The sequence below is a fragment of the Parus major genome, chromosome 5, assembly GCF_001522545.3.
Source record: "Parus major isolate Abel chromosome 5, Parus_major1.1, whole genome shotgun sequence".
NCBI classification, from domain to species: Eukaryota; Metazoa; Chordata; class Aves; order Passeriformes; family Paridae; genus Parus; species Parus major.
Window position 1 is genome coordinate 3,505,258 of NC_031774.1, and position 24,804 is coordinate 3,530,061.

Below are 24,804 nucleotides of genomic sequence, written 5' to 3' on the forward strand. Positions count from 1 at the left end.
TTTCAACACAGGATTTCATCTTCTACATTTTCTTGTATGAACACACCTCAAAAGCAAATTCACCAGGGCTGAGACCTCTCTGACCAAATTCCAGCAAACCTGAAATGAAGATTGTATGTTCCTGGGCCAAATCCTCAGGAGGAGTAAAGCAGCTGCCTGCTATTTCCCTGCCACTACTGAAATGCAGAACAAGCTCTGTAGGCATTCCCTGCACAAATCAGTGCCTCTTGGCCAGCCCAGCTCCTGGCATGAGCACATCCACAGGGATTTTGCTTGGCAGCACTTGAAACCCACCCACTAATTCAGCAAAGGACATTCAGCACGTGTAAACCAATATTTAAATGTCTTGGTCCCTTTCCCACTTGGATCCTCCCTCCCCCAGCATTAATTTCTGCTGTGAGCTGGCACATTTGGGGGTAGAGGGCAAGCAAGAACTAAAATTCCAGGGAGAATTAAGTTTCATAATGAAACAAATCACACCAAGCTGAGCTGGCCTTGATTATGTGATTACAACACTGCTGAGGGACATTTGGAACTGACAAGACTTTTCACATTTCCATTTTCCTCCAGTGTAATCAGGCTGGACCCTCAGCCTGTGTACACTGCCAGACCTCCAAGAAGCGAGTGCAGTGACTCCCAAATTCCCATCACACAGACATCCACTCATTAAAAGCTCACTGGGTTATGACGGCTCCAATGCACACAGGTGTCTAAATATTATTTCTAGGTGAACAAGGCATTTGGTTTAGCTTTCTAAAGATGCTTTTTCTACAGAAATACTGGCCTAACATGACAGGGGTGCCAACTGTGAGTACACAATTGCTACCTGAGGGCCAAGGTGTCCCCAGTATCAACAGGGACTTACTGGGAATATTAAACCCACCTCAGGGGGGACCCTGAAGAGGGATATTTAAAATTGTCATGGTGAGGCTGGAACACAGCAGCAGCTTCAGGCTGTGCACAGGAAGGCACCTGGATGGTGAAGGTGAAGTTTCACTCTGGTGGGGCTCCAGGGCATAGTGTCAAGCTCCTCACAGGACACAGCCTCATCACACGGCTGCTGATGGATGGGGAAGGCTCTGGTGTCACTCTTGGCCTGCTGAAATTGCTTTGATCACCAAATATGTTGCCTTCCACTGTGTATTCTCCACTGTGGTGAGCACAGAGGGATGTGGAGAGATGACCAAAGGGAATTCTACAATGAAACTGGCTTAAAACCCCAAAATACCCTCCCCTGGCTCTGTCCCTACCAGACTTTTATATGCTTTCCAGCTGCTCTCCCATCCTCAGTGGAGTTTCCTGGCTGTCATGGGAGCAGGACACTCATCTTTTCCTCCTCACTTAATACCACAGTACTACATTCATTCAGCTCCACATTCTGGAGGGGTATGTGGCTGCAGGGAGCAGTCCTCCCCCAGCTGGCAGCAAGGAACGGCTGGCCCCTCTCAGGTTGCCACCTCTCTCCCCACACAGCCACCAGCTGAATAAATGTTAATGCACACCATAAATAAATTAGGCTGCTTCTCTGCTTACGGGCGTCTGTTCCGAGCCCAGATGAAAGCCTGTGGGGGGAAACCAGGCTCCAGCAGAACCCATGGGAAGGACTGTGCAGGAAGCATTTCTGCACAGCACTTCCCACAGCAGGAAAGCTGCTGCCACCCCTTTCTGGGGTGACTCCAGGTGGGCTTCTACAAGTGTTCCCCTCAGCTGCTTCCAGAGCTGGCAAACAGCGCTGGCTGGCTCTCCTGACGGATTAGGCAGTGTAGCAGGAGAAGTTGAGGGCAGTTTGATGATTGCAGTGATTTTTTGTAGGGCTGTGGGGAGGAGCAGCTCATTTCTGTTTGGCTGTTGTCTGTCCCTGCAGTGCTCAGCCTCCTTCCAGCCCCCCATGCCAAGCCTGTGAGACCGAGACAGCCGGTTCCAACCTGCCCACCCATCCTTGATGTGCTCATTTCTGGGAAAAAAACAGACTTGATAAAGGGGCTGGAAAAGGGGGTTTGGAGCAATGAGTTAGGCTGGAGAAGTGCAGTGCTGACACCAATCACTTGACACTGCACACCTGTAACCCAAGCCAGGCTGCAGCACTGTAACAGGACACGAGGCACTATCACAAAGAGAAGAGCCACTTCCTGCCCAGCGTGGCCCTAGACAGGGATCATCTCCCTGGGGAGCCACAGGCAGAGAGGCTCTGCTGGTGCCAGCATCACCCCTGAGCCACAGGCAGCTGCTTGGTGCTGGCCAGGCAGAACACACCAATGGAGAAGGAGTAAATTATGTTTAATGGTCATAAGCCAACTCCTGAGGGTCTCCACAGATCTCCCTTGTATCCCAGTGGGGCCTCCAGCCCCAGCCACATGGAGAGATCTCTGAGATGAGACCCTCCAGCCCTGAGCACAGTGCCCAGACTGTAATTCCCTGCTGCTGGCTCTCCCACACTCTGCCCAAACCATAAGCTTGTTCACAGTTCCAGCTGGAAGCCACATGGCTGTCACATCATTATTGACAGGAGCATGGAGGTCCCATTCCTTGCCCACAGCCTTTAGAGAGGATTTGTGCAGGATTTAACACACACTGGTATTGTCTGCAAGAGACAACCCTGACAGGAACAGTGGCTAAACCCAAGCCTACTCAGCCACACTGCTGGGTCAAGAGGACCGTATCCATGCCTAAATCCACAGGGATTTGGGCAACATCTGAACACTGTCGCTCACTGTCATGTCTTCAAAGGTTTCATCATACTGGAGAAAAAGCCTGAGGTTCAGCCTTCTTGCTGAATTCCTCGTGTCCTCTGCTGCCAGCCCTGAATAACTCCCTTGTCCTCCCCCACTTCTCCCACAGTGCCATTCCAGCTCCCTTCTTCACATCCCCTTTCCCACCTGAGATTCCAGCTTCAGATTACCCTGCTCCCCTTTGATACTGAGTGTGTGGGTGACCCTTTTATTCAAGGCCTTGGACATTTAATGCACCAACTGGAAACAGGGATGGAAGAAAAACTGGAAGCCAACAATCCTGTTGGTTCCTGCAGAACAAGCCCCAGTGATGGGTGAGACAGGGAACACATTGGATCAGTTCAGCCCCGACTGGAGCTGCTGGGAGGAGCAGACAGTGCTCCAGGTGCTGCTGGCCAGAAGTTTGGGATGGCAGTTGGTGACAGAGTTGCTGTGGAGAGGGATCTCCCACCTCTGATGCTGCTCAGCATCTCCAGTGACCCTTTTTCTTTGCCACCTTGAAACTGCTGAGCACAAGTTCTGTCCTTGCGTGGAGTAACTGCTTAGAGCTCACACAGAGGAACCTGTTCCTAAAAGGAATTGGGGTTTTGGATATGCCCAAGTAGTTTGGGGATCAAAAGTTGTGATAGTTCATAAAAATAACAACAAAATAAAAGGGGGAACTTTTCATTATGCATTTTTTTCTCCACCCAGACTTCTATGTTCTGACATTCAAAAAATTTCATTACCAGCTACAGAAAGTTGAGAAAACACTACTTTGGGTTTTCTGGTGAAAATTGGCAGGTTTCTTCCAGGTCTGGTTGTAAAGGTAAAAGGAAATATTTCTACTGGTGAACTATAGCTCCTCAATGCCCTGATTATCCTGCTCCAAGCAGCCCGATGGACACCGTGCCGCCAGACACACTGAACACAAACACACACTGTTCCTCCATGTACTCAGTCCTTGCACAACCCAGGAGCTGAGCCAGGTTTTTATTTGCTTTCCTAGAGTGGGTTGTGTCTTCAGCTAATAAACCAGGAATGTGAGCACTTGGGGCTGAGCCGTGGCAAATATGAAGCGTGCCGAGCAGGAATTCAGCTGTGTGAAACCCAGAGCCGCTGCTCCCTGCTGCCACAGCCCATTCACACTTCAATGAGAGCTGTTCATTCACTCCAAGAGCTTCCAGATCCATCTGCACACACCAGCCATGAGTGAGAGCTGACCAGGCAGACATTCCCAGTGCCACAGGTGCCAGCAGAGACCAGCTCCAGCTCCAGCAGTTCAGCAGCTACCACGGATCTAAGAGCTACATGCTCAATGCTCCCTAAATTGCAAAGATATCCCAAAATGGAGCTGTCTCTGTGCTGGCCACAGAGAACAGGGAAGGAGCAAGGCAGGACCTGCAGATTCTCCCGTCAGGAGCTCAGGCACAACAGGTTAGGCCCAAAACCAGATCCTTGACTAACCCTGGGTAACCTGGAACATCCCATCCTCCTACATGTGTGAGGAAGCAGGAACGTGGCAGATGCTGTGTTCAACTGCCACATCTGGCCCCACGCTGGGATCCTGGAATGGAGGTTATTCCATACTGCTACTCTGTAAGCCAGCCTGGCAGGTTTCTGTGGCTGCCCTGAGCACACAGAGCATTTGCTGCCCCATTTCTCCTCAGCAGGCTGGTCCTGACCTGCCATTTGGCACAGAGCAGCTCATGCTATGCTGGCAGGTTCCTATAAACAGCTTGTGCGCTGCTAGATAATGTATAGATAATGTATAGATAATGTAAAGATTATATAAGGAACTGGCAAGCTTCTCAAGAAACTGCCAGGACTTCCCTTAGGCTGCTGTAATGGATGTGGAGGCTGGAGAGGTCAGCAGTGTGATTCAGGGAATGGAGGAGAGGTCCTTGGTATGGCACTGCCAAGGAAAACAAACCCAATACCTCTCATTCCTCAAAGACTGCTCTGTACTTGTCTATACATCCCCCTGTCTTCTGCTGTGCCTTTTGCCCGGCAACAGCTGTAAACAAATGTGGGGAGGGACAGGGAGGATCAGGTAGGATCCTGTGTGGTAAAACTAATTAATTAGAGGAAGATGTGCCTGGAGGGGAGGCAGGGGCCACTGGCAGATTGTACTGGGGGTGCTGTGCCCCTCTAACTTGACAGAAGCTGTGCTTGGAGAAAGACAAGCCTGCTCCTGCCCTCCTTGGCACTGCTCATAATTCACAAAGACCTTAACCAATTATCCTGGCTGTAAGCTGGTCCCACGGGCAGTTTATCCCACTAGCTGATCTCCTGTGCTCATTGAACGGAGCATTTGCAGCCACGTCCCAGCTCCCTGCTAAATAAGGTTTTGCATGGAAATGGGGAGGGAACTTGGCACTAAAGATGTGCTTTGCCTTCCTGGACCAAGCTGATAACCCCAGCCCTCCAGGATGTGCATTGATCCTGCTTTTTTTCCTCATTTATTACTTTCTTTCATCCTTTCCACTCTTTAACATAAAGCCAAACAGGACTCTTTCCCTGCCAGCCAAGATTTTAGTATCATTACTGGGATTTCAGTGCAGCACTGTTTTGAGCCCTCAGGTACCACCTTGTACCTCTGCAATGGTCTCAGCTCTTCCCATTTCCTGGAATGGAAATGCCATTCCCACAACACTTTTTATCTGTAAGATACCCGTGGTAGATAACATTTGTTTCCATTTTCCCCACTCCTGTGGGTATGAGGCAAGATTAAAGCTACCTGGTTAGGAGAGAACTGAAGTGAATTCCATTAAAGAACCATTTATAAGGGCTTTTCCTCTCAAAGGATTGTTTTGGGGATCACTGGGCCAGACCCTGAGAGGCAAGAGATGAGACAATTTACCAGAGGGTGTGCATGTCCCATGTGTTATCCAAGCTCAAGGCATTCAAAGCTTTCTGGATCCCCCATCCCATACATACAGCAAGTGTCTGGGATCAGCACAACTGCTCCTCAGGCCACAGGGGATCCCACCAGCACCTGCCAGGGTACCCATGCTACGAGTTGGGTTTTTTCCGTGCCAGACATGCAAAGGACAGGACAAAGCTGTATTGTTTTCCCATCTCTTTGGCTCCCTTGACAGACAAAAGGGGAAAATGACAGTGGTGGTCACTGTGGGGCTCATGCCAGCTTTATCACCTCTGGATGTTTGTTGTACCGGTGCCACAGCCCTGGAGCTCTCCCTGCCCTTTGCCTGTGTTATATCCAGAGTGCTCCACTGCCAGACTCTGAAGGTCACAGCAGGAAATAAACAGAGGTTCAGATGGGTGTCTGAGCTAATTTGGGGAAATCATCACTATATTCCTGCAATGCTCATCTATCACATGGGAATTATGGGAATTATGGGAATTATGCAAATTCTCCACATCCTGGGGCCAGGTTAGGGGTCAGATAACACCTGAAGGTGCAGAGGTCCTGTTGCAGGACGCTGTAGAAATGCCAAGTGTCCTGGTGTGAGGTGTCAGATGAAGTGGGAGGAAACGAGCTGCTGCTGCTGCTGCTAACAGGCCAGCATGCACTCATACAAAATTCAGCAAGTCAGAGACAAGGCTGTGCAGAAGGGCAGGGTGGAGCCACACAGGACAGCTGACCTGCCTTCTGAGGTATGGCTGGCCAAGGGAGTTCACCTGGGCAAGGGAAAGTCCCCTTGGCTGAGGAGTCAAACAGCCACAGATTTTGCTATAGGCATCATTCACAGAATGGTTGGGGTTGGAAGGGACCTTAAAGCCCATCTCATGCCATCCCCTGCCATGGACAGGGACACCTTCCACTATCCCAGGTCGCTCCAAGTCCAGTCCAACCTGGCCTTGGACACACGCAGGGATGGGGCAGCCACAGCTGCTCTGGAAAACCTGCACCAGGGCCTCAGCACAAGGAAGAACTTCTTCCTAAAAGCATTTTGGGATCAGCCCAGCCCCACCAGAATCAGATTTAATTGAAGACAAATAATGATGCATCCTGGAAAACCCTGCAGTGTTTCACCACGTTGTTTTGAGTAAATAAACCAAAAAAAATACTCATTTTCTTTAAAGCACCCATGCTCCTTGGACAGATGTGGCTCAAACCTGACTCTTTCATGATGTGCAGCCTGGATCTTTAATTCTTCCTGTGTTTAAATCAAAACTAAGTGTTAGGAAAGAAGCTGATTTCGGTGTTTTGGCACCCTGCTGTCCCCAGAAAGTCTGGCTGGTTCCAGACCTCGTGGTCTTATTTGCGGGTGCCAGCAGGAAACACAAAAAGGAAAGTTTCCATGGGTGTGGGGGCCAGGTAGAAGCCAAGGAAACAGAAGGGATTTCAGGAGAACATACAGAAACACCCCACTTCTTGCCCTGGGCAGCTTCTGGGACATCACTTGAATGACATCAGTAGACAAAATAGAGGCACTTTGTTCTAGTTCTGTGACTTGTGGAGGTAATGCAGAAATTCCCCCAGGGAAAAATCAACAGAGGGAGGGGAAACATCTGCATTTCTCCCTGTCCCAGGGCTTGCTGCTGTCTGAACAACGCTGCAAAGGGCTAAAGTGGCCTTTGCTCTCTTGCACTCACTGAGTGCAGGTGATGGGAAGTTGGGCTATGCAGAGTTCTGAGGTTTAGGCCAGTCCCCAAAACTTCCAAGGGCTTCTCTGAACATTTTCTCAGCAGTGCATACTGAGATCTCCCCTGACTGCGACACGTGCAGTTTCTTTGAGCTTGGAGGAAGAGGTAAAGGCATTTGAAGGGATCCCAGAGAGTCTGGGAACAACCAACTGCTGCCCTGGCCACTGCTACAGCTCCATGGGTTGTTTTCCTACCAGGAAAGCAGCCCATGGCGCTGTAGCAGTGGTCAGGGCAGCAGTTAGCCTCCCAATGGAAACCTCATTCCCCTGGTATTCCTTCCCTCCCTCAGGGACTACCAGTTCCCAGCACAGCTCTGCACCCTTCCTCTCAGGACTGGAGACATTTGCCTGTCCGAATGTAAACTCCCCTTGTTTCCAGACCACCCACTTCATCCTTTTCCACTCCCTTTGGAAAAGGAGGGGATGGGATGTCTTAAAACCCAAATCTGTCTCCATCCCACACGAATGCGGTGTTCTCATTTCCATCAGTGTCATCTATTTACATGAGAAATGCTCGGGGAGGAAATTGAGGTTACTGAGAGGAAAAAAGTGCCTCACATCAGCCCCAAATCCCTGTGGGATGCGCTGCCTGTGCCCTATCCCAGACCTTGTCCCACATTTCAAGTAGGTCAGACTGCAATTAAAGCCCCCAGCAACCAGAAAGTGCCACTGAGCCTTTCCTGCCAGCCTGAGGTGGGAAGGGGCCGTGCTGCAATGTTAATTCGTTTATTCAAGGTCAGTCTGGAATGGCTGAGCAGGGAACTGGGCTGGGTGTCTGAGGTCTTTCCCCTGAACCATGCTCACTCAACCTCTGAGCTGGTGCTGGTGAGACATGGGCTCAGAGCCCTGCAGTCTCCATTAATGCCTCTGCCAATATTCCCACCAATAAATCAATAAATCACTTCTACTGGGGAACAGCCACCGCTCCAGGTCTGTCAGCAATCAGGCACAGAGACAAAACACTCTTGTGTTTTCAGCCAGGCGCGGAGCTACAAGGTGTGAAGTATTCGTGTGTCCTGCCAAACTGATGGCACAGCCTAAAGAGTGTTAGGATAAGTGTTAAAAAGCTTTAGAAATCGGCTTGAATTAGCTTCTACCCACGCTTGCCAGGCTCCAAGGAAGAGCAGCGGCAACTTTTTGTGATCCTTATCGCTGGGATATCTTCGGGTGATCAGCACTCTCCCCAAGCCGTGGGTAGGATTGTGCTCAGCCCAGTGCACCAAGAGGAGCTCGATTTAAAAGTTCTTGGCTGGCCAAGGAGAAAGGTGAAATCCCCAAGGCAAAGCTCAAGGAAATACAATGCTTGTTCTGGAGAGACACCTGCTGGCAACTCCCGCGGAGCCCCAGCTGGAAACTCGGGGATTGTGAGAAAGACTCAGAGTTGTAATTCTCAGATCCAAAGAAAAACAACCAATGTTTCTTTTCTTGTTTCTTACAGAACAAAGGAAAAAATACTCCAACTCCAACGTCATTATGCACGAGACTTCCCAGTACCACGTCCAGGTGAGCGCACACACGCAATGGAGTTGCTAAAGGGCTGAGAGGCCAAGGTCAGTGATAGGTGCCTGTAGTGTAATGTGGTCCCTGTGTCCTAGATCTTTAGGAGGCCAAGGGGGAGTTGGGAACCCCTTTGCCATTAAAATCTAAAGTCACTGAGTGAAGGAAAATGAGGAGAAAAAAATATTTAAATCAACAAGGGAAATTCGTACAAGGAAAGAGGAAATGTAGAAGCTGCTGTCTTCTCCCTTCTCTGTATCTGAAGGGGAGCAGGAAATGTTGTGCCTCCTGCCACCCTGTGCTTCAAACCCTTCTGATCAGCACAGACAGGTTAAAAGCAGAGTTCCCGTGGTGGTTACCAGAACTCAGCTTTCCAAACAACAGAGACCACATGGACTATCAGCTTTCAGCTCTCCTCAGCTACTGTGTCCTCTCAGGTAACACAAACCCCTTCACTCAAGACAGTCAGTAAGCCAAATCCGTCTCCCACCCACCCCAAAAAGAGAAGCCAGCCTGGTCATCCTGAGCTTGGTAATTCCTGTAATGCGACTTGGAGGTGCAGGACTCTGTGGACAAGGTGGGGCCATTCATCATTGAAAACTGAGCAAGGCGAGACAGGAAAACACTTCCTGAGGTTCATATTTAGGAGATGGGGCCCTTTAAAGCCTACATTTAGACTTGTAAAGTGCCTGTTTGGAAAAAGGTCCTGGTTTCCATCGGAGAAACCAACTCGGTGGCTCAGAAGTCACTCATGGATGCAGAGAAGGGACTTTAAACGGTGACATGTAAATGAATTCTTCATTAATTACACCATAAGCCACCCATTTGTGAGTCTCTCCCCTGAACTTTGACCAAGGCAAACAGGATTGCGGTGGCAGGTAGTGAGATAGAATGAGGTTTTCTCATAGGAGGCATTTTACATCCTTTGAAGTAATCTGATCAAAGTTTAACAGTGGATGGAGTCATTGCCCATTCTAGTAAAAGCTGCTGTATTTAAATGTCCATCTGGATGAAAAGGGGTTTTAAGGGATAAAACAAAGACAGCAGCAAGCTTCTCCCTCTCAATCCACCCATATCTACAGAAAATGGAAAGCAGAAAAATATTCTGATGATTGAGTCAGACAAGTAGCTCCCCCTCCATGAAAACTAACTGAACAGTAAATAGCAAAGGAATTTATGAAGCTTGTAAAGGTGGTGGATAAAATAAAATCTATCTCTTAATAAAATAAAATTTATCTCTTATCAAAGAGATAAAAATGCCTGTCATCTTAAGTAAACCCTCCTCACTGCTCTGAAAGAAGAGGGCTTGTCACCTCTGTACAGATAAAACTGACTTGGCAAATACCTTCCCAAGCACTATTTTACAATTACAGTAACATACACCCAGCATGTTTTTCATTTGTGATTGCATTGCTAATCTCAGCTTTCAGCTCACACACCTGCCAGGAGTTCTATTTAGATAGTGCCTCGCCCCATACCTTTGCTTGATGAACACAAGAATGGGCCTTGCATTGTCCTCTGCTTCTTCCTGCAGTCTTTGGGAATCATCTAACAGTAAATGGGTCACCACAAACCCTTATTCACCCCTAATGCCCAAGAGCATGTTTAAAGACTTTCTGCCAGTTGGGTCTACCAGTGCTTTAAATCCAAGCCTTTCCCTGTATCCACCTTGTGTGAAGCCAACTGCAACAACAGTTCTTGCTTGTGCTTCCTCACAAGCATCCAAGGCTCTGTGCTCTGAGTGCACTCATCCCTCTCGGGTCCATCTGGTCTGTGTCAGACCCTAAAATCCACAGCTTCTCCAAGGTTCCGGTCCCACAGCAGGACATGCTGGAGCAGCATCAGTTTTCGCTGCCTCTTAATCTGCTCCCCACTTTGCATTTACCTGGGTTTCTACAGGGAGAAAGGAATTCTTTCCTAACAACTCTCTCATCCTTCTCCATGGCTCACTGATGCATGTGTTCAGTAACCCACTGGGTTACTGAATCAGCTCATGAATGCATCAGCACCAGAAAGAAGCTACTTGATCCATAAAAAGGTTATGTCTGATCACTGGAGAAGGCAGGAAGATATGGAATCAAAGGAAGAAAATCCAGGCAAAACTCATCCCTTTACTACAAATTTCCCATCAATTTAGGACTTGCTTTAAAACATGTCCTGTTTTTCCAGCTCTTGCTTTGGAACCAAACTATAGGATGTGTGCATCAAAGAGAAGCAGGCATTTCACTGCTGTCCTCCCCACAAACTCTGAATGCCCAGCAGGACCATTTTTGGGGTGGCCACACTGCTGTCCTGGCCTCCCAGTGCAGCTCCACCTCTTAGGTGTCCCTGCTCCACAGGTTAATTTGCTCCTGACCCTCCAGCTTAGCCACTGCTGCTGAAGTGCATGTTTTGTACACTACTGAGCAAGGAAACCAGGATGAGAGGGTCATGCTGGTAGATGGGCCTTCAATATTCCAGGAACAAGAGAAAAAGCTGGGATCTGGCTGTGTTGCAGGGCCTTGGACTGCACAGATGCCTTGATTGGGCCTGTAACTCATCCATCCAAAAACCTCCTGCTTTTCTCTGCTGGAGAAAGTTGGTAAAAGCTTCAGCTGCTTTTTGACAGTCAGGCATATTCCCCTTCCCTTCTCACCAAGAACACAGCTAGGCAACAGAAGAACAAGGTGAAACAGTACCATTTTCATTTTCCTTCCTCTGTTTTTTTTTCTTCCCTGCCATCACCTGAACATGTGGCCTGGCTGTGCTGTCACTGCCCCAGGGACAGCAGCTGGGCAAACAGCATGGCTGCTCTGAGTCCCAGCTTTTCCTACCTTGCAGTCCCCTCTGCAAACAGACACAACCAGTTCTACCATCCGCAGGGAGCAGCATTTACCCACCTGGACTTGTGGAGTGGCCTTCACCTACTGCTGGTGGGCACAAAACATTTGGATGTGACACATCTCTCCTTTCCACAGCTGCCTCCCTGCCCAACATTCCCTTCCCATGGAGCCCCAGAAGCAGCCCAAAGGTGCCCCATTACACAAACTCTGTACATACAGGTGCCAGGTACAAGGCTTGGATCACCACACACTTCAGGGTGCAGTTGGAGCAGGGATGGGAAAGCAGCTTGGATGGTTAGGCTGTAGCTGAGCTGCTCCTGGCCCAAGTGCACACACACATGGGGCAGTGAAGGAGGGGAGGACAGCACAGAAGCCTGGCTGATGGAAAAAGACCATGGGCTGGGTTTACAGGACAGGTGAAAAGAGGTCGGAAAACCAGGATAACCAAGCAAAGCTTGCTACAAGTCAGCAACACCCATTTTCACTACTGTGAGGGCTGATTTGGGTACTTTCTGGGGGGAAGGTATCCCCAACTCTAAGTGAGGCTTAAAGGGCTGGTGTAGAGTGAGCTGCTGGGTTTGGAGCTCCTGCAGGCTTTGCAGTATAGAAGCTCTTCGGAGTAACTGTTCGCAGAGCACAGGACCCCACACATTGCATGGATCCCACTTGGCACAGAGGACCAACACAAAGCATTAGTTCAACTGCCATAGTTCTACTTCCAAGCCAGGTCAGAGGGGCCTGGGGAGTAACTTGTGTATGTGAAGCATTTGCCCCACTGGACGGGGATCAGACCTGCTGGAATTGATGAGAGTAATACACAAGTGGTGAAACTGGTTATGAAAAGCCATTATGAAACCCAAATCTTTCACTGCCACAACCAGCTGGTACCAACCACCAAAACTGTGTTGTGCTGCAACGCCTTTACTCCTGAGCTCTGAGAAACTACAAACGGTAGTTGAAGCCTCTAGAGATGCTTTCATTACCAATTTACACACCCCAACAAATATTTTGCATGTATTTTTATCTTCTTTCTCTCCCCAACTTCAGCACTTGGCCACCTTCATCATGGACAAGAGTGAGTCCATCACGACAGTGGATGACGCAATCCGGAAACTCATCCTGCTTAACTCCAAAGAGAAGATCTGGACACAGGAGATGCTGCTGCAAGTGAATGACAAGTCCATCCGGCTGCTGGACTGTGAGACACAGGTACCTGGAGCCCTGTGGGACTGATCCCAGGCTGAAGTGTGGGGTGCAGTGAGTGCCCTTTCCATTCTGCCTGGGAGGGGGCAAGTCCTAAAGAACACAGACAAGGGTGAATTGCTACCAAAATCCTCTCCTGGATAAGAGTCAGCCCTGCAGCATGGGAACAGGATTGTTTTAGTAATGACAAACTAAGGAAGATCAGCCCAGGGATCCCAGGAGTTCCTGCACAGGACTATTCCCCTTCAGTTTAATAGATCCCCATTGCCTGACACCTTCCCCCTTCTCTTGCAGGAGGAGCTGGAGGACTTCCCCCTGCCGACAGTGCAGCACTGCCAGACAGTGCTCAATCAGATGCGTTATTCCTCCATCCTCCTGCTCGTGTGTCAGGATTCTGAGCAGCACAAACCTGACATCCACTTCTTCAACTGTGATGAGGTGGAGGTGAGCAGAGCCCTCCTGCTTGGTGTGAAATAGAACAAAACACACTTCTTGCTGTTTGCCCTTTCCCCCTTCCTCCAATCCTTCCTAAACCAAGCCCTTAAAAACATCCCTGTTTTATCCTTGAGGCGGAGATGGTTCATGAGGACATAGAAAGTGCCCTGGCAGACCACAAGCATGGGAAGAAGATACGGCCACAGACACTCAAGTAAGTGCTGTGGGGTACAACTGGAAGCAACAACAATAAACCCGTTTTCAGTAGTTTAGACACACAGTCTAACTAAAAACGGGAATGTGCAGCCGCTGATGGGGTTGTTCTGTGTCATTTTCCTTGTAGGGCAAACCAGGAAAAGATCAAGCAGAGACAATCCATCCTCCCCCCTCCTCAAGGACCAGCTCCTATCCCGATCCAGCATGACATGCGAGGCTCAGCAATGAACAGGAACAGGGTGGCACCTCCTTCCCAGCACGATCCAGGTACTGGGAGTGCTCAGGAAGTCTGTGCTGGGGATGGGAGATTAACGCAGACAGCCAACCTTCCTGAAGTGGTCTGTGGTGTATGCCCTGGGCATCTTCTGCTCAACAAATAAAACTCCCAGAGACTCCTTGTAACAACACTCTTATTTGGGGGATACAGAAATGCCAAAAAAGCAAAAGCCCCTCATAAACCATCACGTAAAATTTGAACCAGGCGTTGGCAATCTTAAAATGTACAGACAAGACATTTGGTCAGAAAGACAAATTCCTGGCTCTGCTGACTTCACAGAAGCCAAGATTTCACCCTTGAAAATCAACTGGTTTTCATGAATTCTTGTAAAGTCAAGTGTGCAAATGCAGATCTGAACTCACCCCTCTTATGTGCTCATCTGAAGACTGATTCCAACACCATCCTGACTTCAGCCCATTTGAGTTGGCCTGAAAAAATTTGGTATTTTCCTTTGGAGAAAGAAGTAGCAGAAATAAGTTCCTAGGAACAGAAATAAGCTCTTTCTCTGACAAAAGATCAAAGTGATGAACAAACTGTAAGCATTTTTTACCCCTGCCTAACATACCACCTTCTCTTAGCATACATTTCTAGTTTCAAGGGAAACATGTAATAGGATACTATCACACATCCATAAAACACTTATTTTCTGGGATGGCTTCTGAAGCCAAGCAACTTCTCTGGATGTTGAACGGAGAACTTATTTCAGGCCCAGTTCTGCATCATAAAAGGAATATCTCTATTTCTGAGCTGGACCATGAATAAACATCTCTATTCTGATGAAAAGCAGCCACTTTTACCTGTGCCCTTCCAAAGGTGCGCATATCAGCAGAGCTGGGAATTCCTCCAGGAAGGATTTCTGGCTCTGAGTGCACAGAGCCTGGCAGGAGAGCAGATGACAGGAGAAAGCCTTGAGTGATGCCTGTTTGCCAAGATCCTTTCTCCATGGAATGCCTTCCCACTTTTCCTACAAAACCTGTCCCAATAAGGCACCTCATCCCCACACTTAGAGATGCCTTGGACTTGTCAAGGTCCTCTGCCAAAATTGCCTCCTCATTTCTTCCACTTGGCAGATCCTGCTGTGCCAGCCTTTTCCAAGGCCCAGCCCTGAGCTGACACCACTTTCTTTCCACAAGGGGCCACCCCAGTGATTGTTCCCACTGGAATATCCCCCCCACACTGGGGGTGTGGCTTCTGGAAGCCGGGAGGTACCTCGAGGTTGGGTTTTTTGCAGGTTGGGATTTAGCACCTATTACAAACATTATTCCTGAGGTGCCCTCATAACCCAGAACAAACACCCAAGCTGGGAGCTACCATCCCATGGATCCCTGCCTTTCATGGAATCTATTTCCAACTTCTGATAGTAAATATATTTTTCTCTCCCTTGTTTGCAGACTATGAACGAAGAAGCTCTGGCTCTCACGACCATGAGGAATCCCGTGCCATGTTAGCACAGAAGATTGAAAAGGAAACGGTGGGTGACAGGGACACTGCACAGTCCATAGGCAGGAGCAGAAGCAGGGAGCAAGGGGCCCCTCCATGAGCAGACATTTAATGCATCATCTGGGCATTTTTCCAATTGATACCTCCTGTGCATAAAGATAAGGTGTCCAAAAGCAAGTTTCCATCACCATGTCAGTGACAATGTCCTCTGACCTGAGGCAGCTCTGCTGATTCCAGCTCTGTTCCTCCCTGGGTTATTTTCCAGCCATCCATTAGCACTGGTCACTTGTCACATTGGTAAGGACAGCACACAGCCAGACCCTTGCAGAGGGATGCACTGAGCTGCATTTCATGCCTGGATTGCCCACTCAAGTGCATTCTCCCGGGAAATGCAGCAGGCCCTGGGATTCAGGCTCCCAGCCATGCACAGCCCAGGCTCGCTTTCACGTTGGTCCCTTGGGTTTCTGTCCTCACAGCAAATCCTGAACTGCACCCTGGATGACATTGAAGTGTTCGTCGCCCGGCTCCAGAAGGCTGCAGAGGCATTCCGACAGCTCAACCAAAGGAAAAAAGGGAAGAAGAACAAGAAGAAAGGGCCAGCAGGTGCAGTGCAGAAACCACAACAAACAGGAAGCACAGGGGGGTCACACATGAAGGTGGGGGGGACACATCAGCTCCTAGCCCAGTAAGGCCGGATCGATGCTGTGGCACAGCCATGGATCCAGGCACACCAGTTCAGGAGGTGCTGCTGTGTGTGGGCACCTCTGGCAGAGCACAGAGAGGGAATCTGCCTTTCCCTGAACCCCTGATTTCAGTAGTTATGGTCTCAACACCCATTTCTGCTGTACCTTCTGCACAGCAGGCAGATGGAACCTCCCCAAAGGGGATGCTCTCACTAACGTGTCCTTCTCTGCCCCTTCTCCTGGCAGAGGGAATGCTGACCCTCCGAGCAAGACCCCCAAGTGAGGCAGAGTTCATCGACTGCTTCCAGAAAACCAAATTGGCTTTTAACCTCTTGGTAAGACATGGAGGAGTTTCCATCCCATGCAGGGACAGGGCTTTTCCCCATGTATCCCAACAGTGAGTGTTTAGAGTGAAACTTGAACAGAAAACATTGACAAGGGACAAGAGTATGAATTCCAGGTTCTTCAGAACTCAGGACAAACATTGTGTGAGGCTTGTGCAGGTTTTCTAGGACAAGCTGTTAAACAAAACTAGAAGCATCAAGTCCAGGATGGGACAGAGCAGCCAGAAGGTTGCAACACCTGGGTCTTTTCAGATCCAGCCTGGGAAGTCTCTGCTTGACAGTAACTGATGTCCCCCATTTCCCCGATATTCCTGGCCCCTCTCTTTCTCCCCTGCCAGACCCTCTGTATTGTGGAAGAGATGAAAAGCAAGAGCATAAAGATGTTCCCAGTGCTACCAGCTCTGTTCAGTGAAACACAAGAGATCAGGAGGTTAACAAGGCAGCAGGAATTCTGTCAGTTGTGACCAAACTTGTCCAGCAAACACATCCTCCAAGCTCCTTCCTGGGCAGTCATTAATAAGGAAACCCCAGAGATTGTAAACAACCTTAATGCAGGACACCAAGCTCCAGCCTTTTCTTTGAGAAGGATTTGTGCTCAGGATCAGAAGGCACAGCTGATCTGGCAAGAGCCCAGGGTTGAGCATGGAGCAGAGCTGAAACTCCATGGTGGAACCCTGCCACGTTCCTCACCACATGGCTGCTAAGTCCCTGGGAAGTGCCAGTTCATTGGGTTACCTTACTGCCAGCAGTTGTTTCCCACTTCCCATTCCACATTAATGTTTGAACTCCAGCATTTCAAATGCTTTGCATTTCAGTAGGAGCAGGCTCCTGTCTTTCATGGCAGCGGTGCCAGGAGACCAGGACAGGAGAAGCAGCTGAATAGAAGCACAGACTGGAGAGGTTTCTCACTACAGCTCAGCTGATTGCTGCTACCAAAACCCAGTTCTTACAGTAAATTGTAAAGTGTTTGCTCCTCCATTCTGCCACAGCTCACCTCGAAGACCAGTGGATTTGAAGCCTTTCAGTGGCCAAGGCAGCTCTGGGTGCCACAGACGAGACCGTGGTAGAGACTTCCCCTTGTCAGCAATCTGCCAAGGGACCCTCAAAACACCTATCCTCTTGTTTTCATTCATGGAATTAGTGGGATTCTCAACCCTGCAATAGGCAGAAGCAACCATAAATCTGGCCTTTCCTCACTAGGACTTTCAAAATAAGCCAAGGTTTTGTGTGTCTGTTCAAATTACCTTCCAAGGCACTGATTTAACAGAGAGGGTGTTCCACCCCTCCTGAAATTCATCAGGAATTAGAAATGGACACAAAATTAAAATGAATGATTCCTACTCCCCCATCCCTTCTCATCAGCCAGCAACACAGCCCCCATGTGACAGAAAAGAGAAGGCACACTCAGGTTAGGGTTAAACTGTGTTTCTTTTCTCTTTCCAGGCCAAATTAAGGAAGCACATCCAGAACCCCAGCGCTTCGGAGTTAGTGCATTTCCTGTTTGGGCCACTGGAACTGGTAAATCTTATTCCCAGGTCTCATTGGGAACTCTCCTTTTATTTCTACTTCACACTTATAAGCAGACAGATTGTGCAGAAGGGTTAGAAAACTGCTCATGCCTGGCCACAGCTTTCTCAGGGACATCCAAAAGCGATGCCGGTTGTTTCTGACCTCTGATCTGGCCTGCAGCTTGAACTAAATACAGGAACCCCAGCAAATATGAATCTTTCCATCCAGTCAATAAAGAATTACTGTGAACAAAAGGGGCAGCCAGCTGGAGTTCCCACTGGGAATCTGTCTGGTCTCACCTTCAGGCAAACACGGCTCACTATTTGCACTCAAAATGCTTGGAAGCAGAAAGGCCAACCTGGAAAAGGAGGCAGAAAGGACACAGGAATAGCAAGACACTTTGCATTTTTTGAAGTGTCAGCTTGTGACACTTCACTTGTCTGAAACAACAGCTCATTTGTAGATCAGATCTTGCTTTGACTCCAATCCAAAAAAATCTTATGCTCCCCAGAGCTGTCCAGTCTCCTTCAAAGACTAAGGTTGATGTTTCTTGAGGTGACTGAGCTGATCCAAGGATCAGCTTTGTCTTTGATTCCTGCTCCTCTGTGTGTCCCTGGTTTGACATCTTTGTGTGGTTTGTGTGTGACCCAGATCGTCAATAGCTGTGGTGGCCCTGAGCTGGCCCGGTCTGTCCTCAGCCCACTGCTCTCTAAAGATGCCACCGATTTCCTGAGAGGACACCTGACACCCAAAGAGATAAACCTCTGGGATTCCCTGGGGGAGACATGGACCAGATCCAGGTGAGGACAGAGCTGCCATCTCCTCAGGCTCTCCAGGCAGAGGGGATGCTTGGATGCCCTGATGCTCCTGCTTCTCCTTTGAGGGGATGCTCTCAAAGACACATTCCTTGTGAATGTCACCTCATATTCTCACTTTGTGTCCTAGAGCTGAGTGGCCCCGAGACGCGAACATCCCCACCTACATCCCCAAATTCCGCAACGGCTGGGAACCACCCACAGAAATCTTCCGTGGAGCTCCCTGGGAAATAGACATTGGACACTTGCAAGAGGAGGTTAGTCCTGTGTCCCTGAGGATCCTCTCTTCCCTCTCCCGCCCTGTTTTCCAGAGAGATGGAGCTGCAGGGGGGTGGTGGTGTGCAACAAGTAGTTGGCTCAAAACTCAGTTGGATCTGGTTGCTCCAGTTAAATACAGAAAGCAAATGAGGCTGGAAAAGGGCAGCAATAATCAGCCTCTCCTGATTCAAGGCAACAGGACCCTACAATGTCACTGAGCTCCAGGGACACAGGCTTCCCTGAAGAATATTGTGACCAAAAGCTGCCAGGCCATGATTCATCTCCCACTAACCCTCTCCTTTTCTCCAATTGGCTTTCCCCTTTCCTGGTAACACTGACTCCATGTCTGCCTTTCCAGCTCTCCTCAGCCAATGGATATCCTTACCGGAACTCCTCACTCAAGCGTGGCCAGACAGCTGAGCAGACACAGGCTGGGGATGCCTTCAAACAGAATGTCACTCCACATGGCAATAGGTAATGGATCTGCACCCCTGGAGCTTCAGCTCCTACCTTGGAACCTTGTGAACACACACGGACATGTATGGTGGCACTGGGAAGTTTGGACATCCTGGAGACAACTCCCTGCCACTACTAATAACCACCAAGAGAAGATAAAGATCAGCCGAGGGATTATTCCCGTGAGCACCGTCTGCTGTTTAACTCCCAGCAGTTCTGCAAGGAAAGGAATCCCAGGTGGTTTTCACCACTGGAGGCAAAAATATTGACTGACCTCATCAGTCCATCCTTAGGTCTTGTTTCCCAACATCAGCCCACCAAAGAGACCTTAAGGGTCAGGTGCCAAAGATGCTGCACTGTGCTTTGGCTCTCTATGTGTAGAGATGTTGGAATCATGGAATTGCAGAATGGATTGGGTGGGACGGGTCCTTATTACCCAGTTCCACCCCCCTGCCATGGTCAGGGTCACCTTCTGCTATCCCAGGTTGCTCCAGGCTCTGTCCAACCTGGCCTTGAACACTTCCTGGGAAGGGGCAGCCACAGCTTCTCTGGGCAACCTGTGCCAGGGCCTCCCCACGCTCACAGAGAAGAATTTCTTCCCAATATCCCATCTAAACCCACCCTTTGGCAGTGGGAAGCCATTCCCCCTTGTCCTGTCACTCCAGACTCTTCCCCAAAGTCCCTCTCCAGCTCTCTTGGAGCCCCTTTAGGCACTGGAAAGGGCTCTAAGGGCTTCCTGGAGCTTTCTCTTCTCCTGGTTGAACATTCCCAGCTCTCTCAGCCTGTCTGTGTAATGCTCCAGCCCTTGGAGCACTTCCTGCCCCTTCCTGGTCTCCTCTGGACACCCTTGAGGACCTCTCCATTAATCCCAAAGCCACCACAGGTTGCAGACAGAAGCTGACTACAGGGGGAATCTGCACACACAAACCTCACCCTGTTGGAAACACAGGACCAGGGAAGAGCAGCCTGAGCTCTCAGTGCTGCTGGAAAACATTTGAGCTGAGGAAGGAGCTTTGTTTGACTGGAAACAGAAGCTCCTCCTTGGCTTTAGACACAACCAAAGGCAAATCCACTGAGGAGAGGCTGAATAAAACAATACATTCCAGTCCTGGCCCCAGGGAACTGACAGGGCACCAGGTTCAGACAACTCTTCTTGATGAGACAGAATTCTAGAAAATGGGGAAAAGCCCTCCCCTTTCTTCAGAAGTCTTGGAAAGTTCACTTCCAGAACCAACCAGGCTACCCCTTTGCCTCAGGTGTTTTTCCAAGGGAAAGATGGCTCTTCCACCTTTTAACAACTCCAACTCTCATTTTCCATCACCAGTCACTCCAGTGAACAAGACCTTCATCAAAGTACCTTTAGTTCAGAGGCTCCACCTGCTTTCTTGTTTACATGAGCTCACACCTTGAAATTGTTACATCTCCAAGTGCCACCAAACTCTTCCCAAATTCCACATGAGCCCTCTGCCGTGATTTGATACATCACTTTTCAGGGATTTGAGTCAAGTTTTCAGCTAACCATCCACTTTTCTGTCACCAGCTCTAGTCTAGGAAAAAACCTTCAAGCCAGACTGTTTTTCCATAGCTTTCTGTTCTAATCTAAAAGATTTATAAGCTTTACTACAAGAGTTCAAATCCACAGCAAAATACCTGAAATCAAATTATATCAGCAAAATAACTTATTTTTCTCATTCACCCCATCACTGGTCCTGGTAGGAACATCAAGTGGTACAGATGCAGTGTGCAGTCAGGAAAGAATTAGGATCATTTCTCCAACCTCAATTTTCTTGGCCTTGTAATCAGATAGGCCTCCTCTAAAACTCCAGTTTTTCTCTCCTGCAGGAATTTCGAGGCCCAGGGAGTGGCTGTGCCCAGGACATTTGCCAAAATCCGCTACGATTTCACCGCGCGAAACGCCAACGAGCTCTCGGTGCTGAAGGATGAAATCCTGGAGGTACGTGACCAATGCTGGGAAAAGGTGTGTTCCCTTCCCTTCCCAGGGGCAGGAGAGAGCTCAGGATACCAGCAAGCACCAGCTCCATTTTCCCTGCTGGTGTCTGAGCAGTGACACGGAGCTTTGCTCCAATCCAAAGCTGGAACAGGCTGCCTGTGCTGTGCTGTGTCACTTCCTCAGCTCAAACACATCAGGCCCACCTTAACCACAGTGAGGAGGGAGGACGACAAGTCCCTGTTGTGCCCTGCTCATCCCCTGCTGGGTCTGTGTTCCTCATTACCACTTCTGCCTCCACAAGGAATTGCTTTCTCTGAAAAACACCTTTTTCGTAACCTTCCTCTTCCTGCAGCTGGAGAATGTGGGACATGACTCAGGCTAACACTGATCTGTGACCTGGGGAAAAGTTTCTGTGCAAAATATAGCTATTTATTTATTTATTTTAACACAAAAAGACAACAGAAACTCAGTCATTGGGAAAAAAAATATCTGAAGAAACAGTGACATTACATAGCAACTGTGAGTTCTTCAGCACCCAGAGGTGCTCTTCTATTCATCTTTATGATAAATTCTGATGCCTTCCAGGAAAAGTTTCAATCCTGGATTGCATCTGAGAGCAGCAGATCTAATCAAAGCTCCTGGCCTCAGCGATGTCCTTCTGGCAACTTCACCTTCTGGGTGAAGAAGAGGCATACACTGGTTGAGTATGCCTGAAATCCCATGTTTGCAGTAGCAGATTTATTTTTGTCCCTCTCTCAGGTATTGGAAGATAATAAGCAATGGTGGAAGTTGCTCAACCGGAGTGGCCAGGCTGGTTACGTTCCATACAATATCCTGGATGTGGTGAAACTGGAAGAGCTCGAACAGGTCTGTAGTCAGGTGGTACCTGACTGGTACCAGCTGCAGGGCACAATCTGCCTCTGGGAATAATCTTGTCATTAGACCTCCCTGGATTTCTTAGGATACTATACACAAGCCAGGATGAACCCTCAGAAGTAGACAAAGTCAGGAGATTCCTGAGTCTCCTGTGATAAAACTCTCATTTTGCCACAATCGTCTTCCCAATCTATCTTTCCCATTTGTACAGCAGCTTCCCGTTTTCCATATTTTTTCCTCTCAAGATTTTTGTTGGGGGTTAAATTAAAAACAGACACTTCCCTCACCCAGTTCAGCAGCAAGTACACATCACTCAAGTGGTGGCAGATGGAAATGCCATCAAAGTAAGAATTAAGTGAATACTGCAACTTGCACTACAGAAATGCGGAGCTGGAGTTTTCTAAACATCCTAGGGAAGCATGGAATCACTTCCCTATTTTGGTATTGCAGAGTTTGGACAAAGCTTAAGGGGACCCAGCAGGCTTCTAGATAAATCCTCGCTAGTTTAATCAAAATGTCAGAAAACTTCCCAGCCTGCTCCAGGCCCTTGGCAGTGGTCACGCTTTACATACCAGCTACAGAGCAGTGAGGCTTTGCCTTCTAATGGGATTTAACATGTTTTGGCATGTCTAGGAATTCCCTCATGCAAATTTCAGACTTCATTTCTGGGAATGAAGAACCCAAAGTGAACTTCTTCCATGCAGCTCCACCTGAGGTCTCAGCAGCCCCACATCAGCACAAGGACAACATGGCAGTTTGTCCCTCTGTGGGTGCAAGGCAGAAAGTTGAAGAAAATTAAAAACAGCAGAAAAAAATCTTACTTCTTTTTTTTCCTTTCTAACCAGTCTAACCAGAGGTACAAAGGAGACCTGAGCCCCAGGGGCTATGGCCCATCCAGTCCAACTCATAAGTTGCCTGCCAGCTACGCTGGGGATAAGTGGGGCAGTGAGATGTTATCACGCAACTCTCCACAGGACGCCAAAGAACGTACGTGTGTCCCACTCTGTGTCCCATGCTGGGGTCCCCTGGCTTTGGGTGCTCTGGGGTCCAGACCTACCCAAGGGGCTCCTCTGCACCTTTCAGTGATCAGAAATAGAGCAGCACCGAGTCTGGAGGCCATTCCAGGTAGGATAAGAGCCAAGAGAGCAGCCCTGGAGCTTGTGACACCTCCCAGGCTCCCTGGCAGCCCAGGATGGGCAGGGCAATAAGTGATCATCTCTTTCCTCCTTCCTCCAGCTTGACCTTCCTCCTCCTCCTCCTCCCAGAGAGAGATTCCTTTCTCTTCCAAAACATTTAAGTGTGTCTAAGCTCAGGTCAATCCCTTTCTCTCCCCTTCCTTTTGCTCATACCCTGCCACACACACAGCACCTGCCTGGCCAGTTCCTTCTTGTGGTCCCACAGAATTCCCAGCCAAACAGGAGATCCACATCCCTCCTTCACCCTGCACATGTTGTGGGGCTCACAGAGCAGGAGAGAGACCAGGGGCCCTGCTCACCTCACCCCTTATCCCACTCTGTCCACTCCTAGAAGCAGGAGCCCTTTTGGGACAATGGAAAACACCACAATAAAAGAACATGACTCTGTTCATAACACTGAGTTATTCTCCACAGTCCTCAGGAGTTTCATGGGGAAAGTGATGAAGTGTCACTGGAGTTTTCATAGAATCACAGGATGGCCTGGGCTGGAAGGGACCTTCAAGCTCATCTCATCATGAGTGTGTTGCTCGCTCCCAGTTTGTGCTTCCTGCCACTTCTGTTCTGCTGTAGAGCAAAGCCTGGAGCTCTGGGATCAGCAAATTACTGACTAGAAGTAGCTGAGAGGACTGAAAAGGTCTCAATCCCAGCTCTCAATTGTAGATTCTCACAGATCTGTCCTTCCATATCAGGCAACAGCCAAGGGGTGGTGGAAGGAAAATAAATGGCAGCACAGGGGCACAGGAAAATGGGAACCACTTTTCTGGGCTGGATTTAAATAAAAATGCCGAGCCACACCCCCATCTTCCTTACAGTTTCCCTACAAACACATTTAATGGGATTTGTGACTGAAGAACTGATTTCATTCCCCACCTGTTTCTACAGAACTTATTCACCAAATGGATGAGCTGAATGACGAGCTGCTGAAGAAGATCACAAACAATAAAATTCAGCCTCCCCACAGGAATTTCAAAGTGGAAAAGCCTCAGCAAGTTTTTGTACCCCTCACCTTTGAATCCAGCACTGAAGAAGTCAAAGCCTGGCTGGAGGCCAAGTCATTCAGCAAAGAGTAAGATTTGCTCTATTCCCTCGAGAAATGCTTGTCCTTCCCTGGAGAAGAGCAGGGGAGGCTGCTGGCACCATCTCACCTGGGACAAGTCACTTGGATTTACACAGAGCCTGTGCTGCAAATTAGATTTCAACCCTATTCAACCCAGGCTCTATAACCAGGATGTTCAGAGCCCAAACTCACTCCCTTCCTCTTTTATAAACATTTTCTTGGAGAAAAATAATTAAGGAACTAAACCCACAGCCTGACATGCCACTGGAATCACAGCTGGCACCCTGGCACAGCCCCAGGCCCTGTGATATGGTCCCAGTGCAGCTCCCAGCCTCCCATCTCCCTTCTCCCTCCACTCCTCACCTCTGGCACGAGGCCACGTGCAGCACAACCATCATCTCCCCACTTTGTGTCTCCCCAGGACCGTGGAACACCTGGGCATCCTCAC

General features: G+C 49.0%; 1 protein-coding gene across 1 annotated transcript in view; it reads left to right on the forward strand.

The window, feature by feature from the left end:
- Positions 1 to 24,802, forward strand: part of EPS8L2 (EPS8 like 2) — a gene marked incomplete at its 3' end in the record, with an annotated part of 46,799 nt that extends 21,997 nt beyond the window's left edge. Inside the window, exons 4-20 of the mRNA XM_015629640.1 lie at positions 8,760 to 8,824; positions 12,688 to 12,849; positions 13,138 to 13,287; positions 13,413 to 13,492; positions 13,622 to 13,761; positions 15,163 to 15,242; positions 15,688 to 15,814; positions 16,141 to 16,229; positions 17,682 to 17,756; positions 18,399 to 18,547; positions 18,693 to 18,819; positions 19,179 to 19,294; positions 21,119 to 21,230; positions 21,987 to 22,094; positions 22,949 to 23,090; positions 24,182 to 24,365; positions 24,778 to 24,802. Coding sequence (XP_015485126.1) covers positions 8,760 to 8,824; positions 12,688 to 12,849; positions 13,138 to 13,287; positions 13,413 to 13,492; positions 13,622 to 13,761; positions 15,163 to 15,242; positions 15,688 to 15,814; positions 16,141 to 16,229; positions 17,682 to 17,756; positions 18,399 to 18,547; positions 18,693 to 18,819; positions 19,179 to 19,294; positions 21,119 to 21,230; positions 21,987 to 22,094; positions 22,949 to 23,090; positions 24,182 to 24,365; positions 24,778 to 24,802 — 1,931 coding nt within the window. The remainder of the gene's footprint in view (positions 1 to 8,759; positions 8,825 to 12,687; positions 12,850 to 13,137; positions 13,288 to 13,412; positions 13,493 to 13,621; positions 13,762 to 15,162; positions 15,243 to 15,687; positions 15,815 to 16,140; positions 16,230 to 17,681; positions 17,757 to 18,398; positions 18,548 to 18,692; positions 18,820 to 19,178; positions 19,295 to 21,118; positions 21,231 to 21,986; positions 22,095 to 22,948; positions 23,091 to 24,181; positions 24,366 to 24,777) is intronic.
- Positions 24,803 to 24,804: the final 2 nt, after the last annotated feature.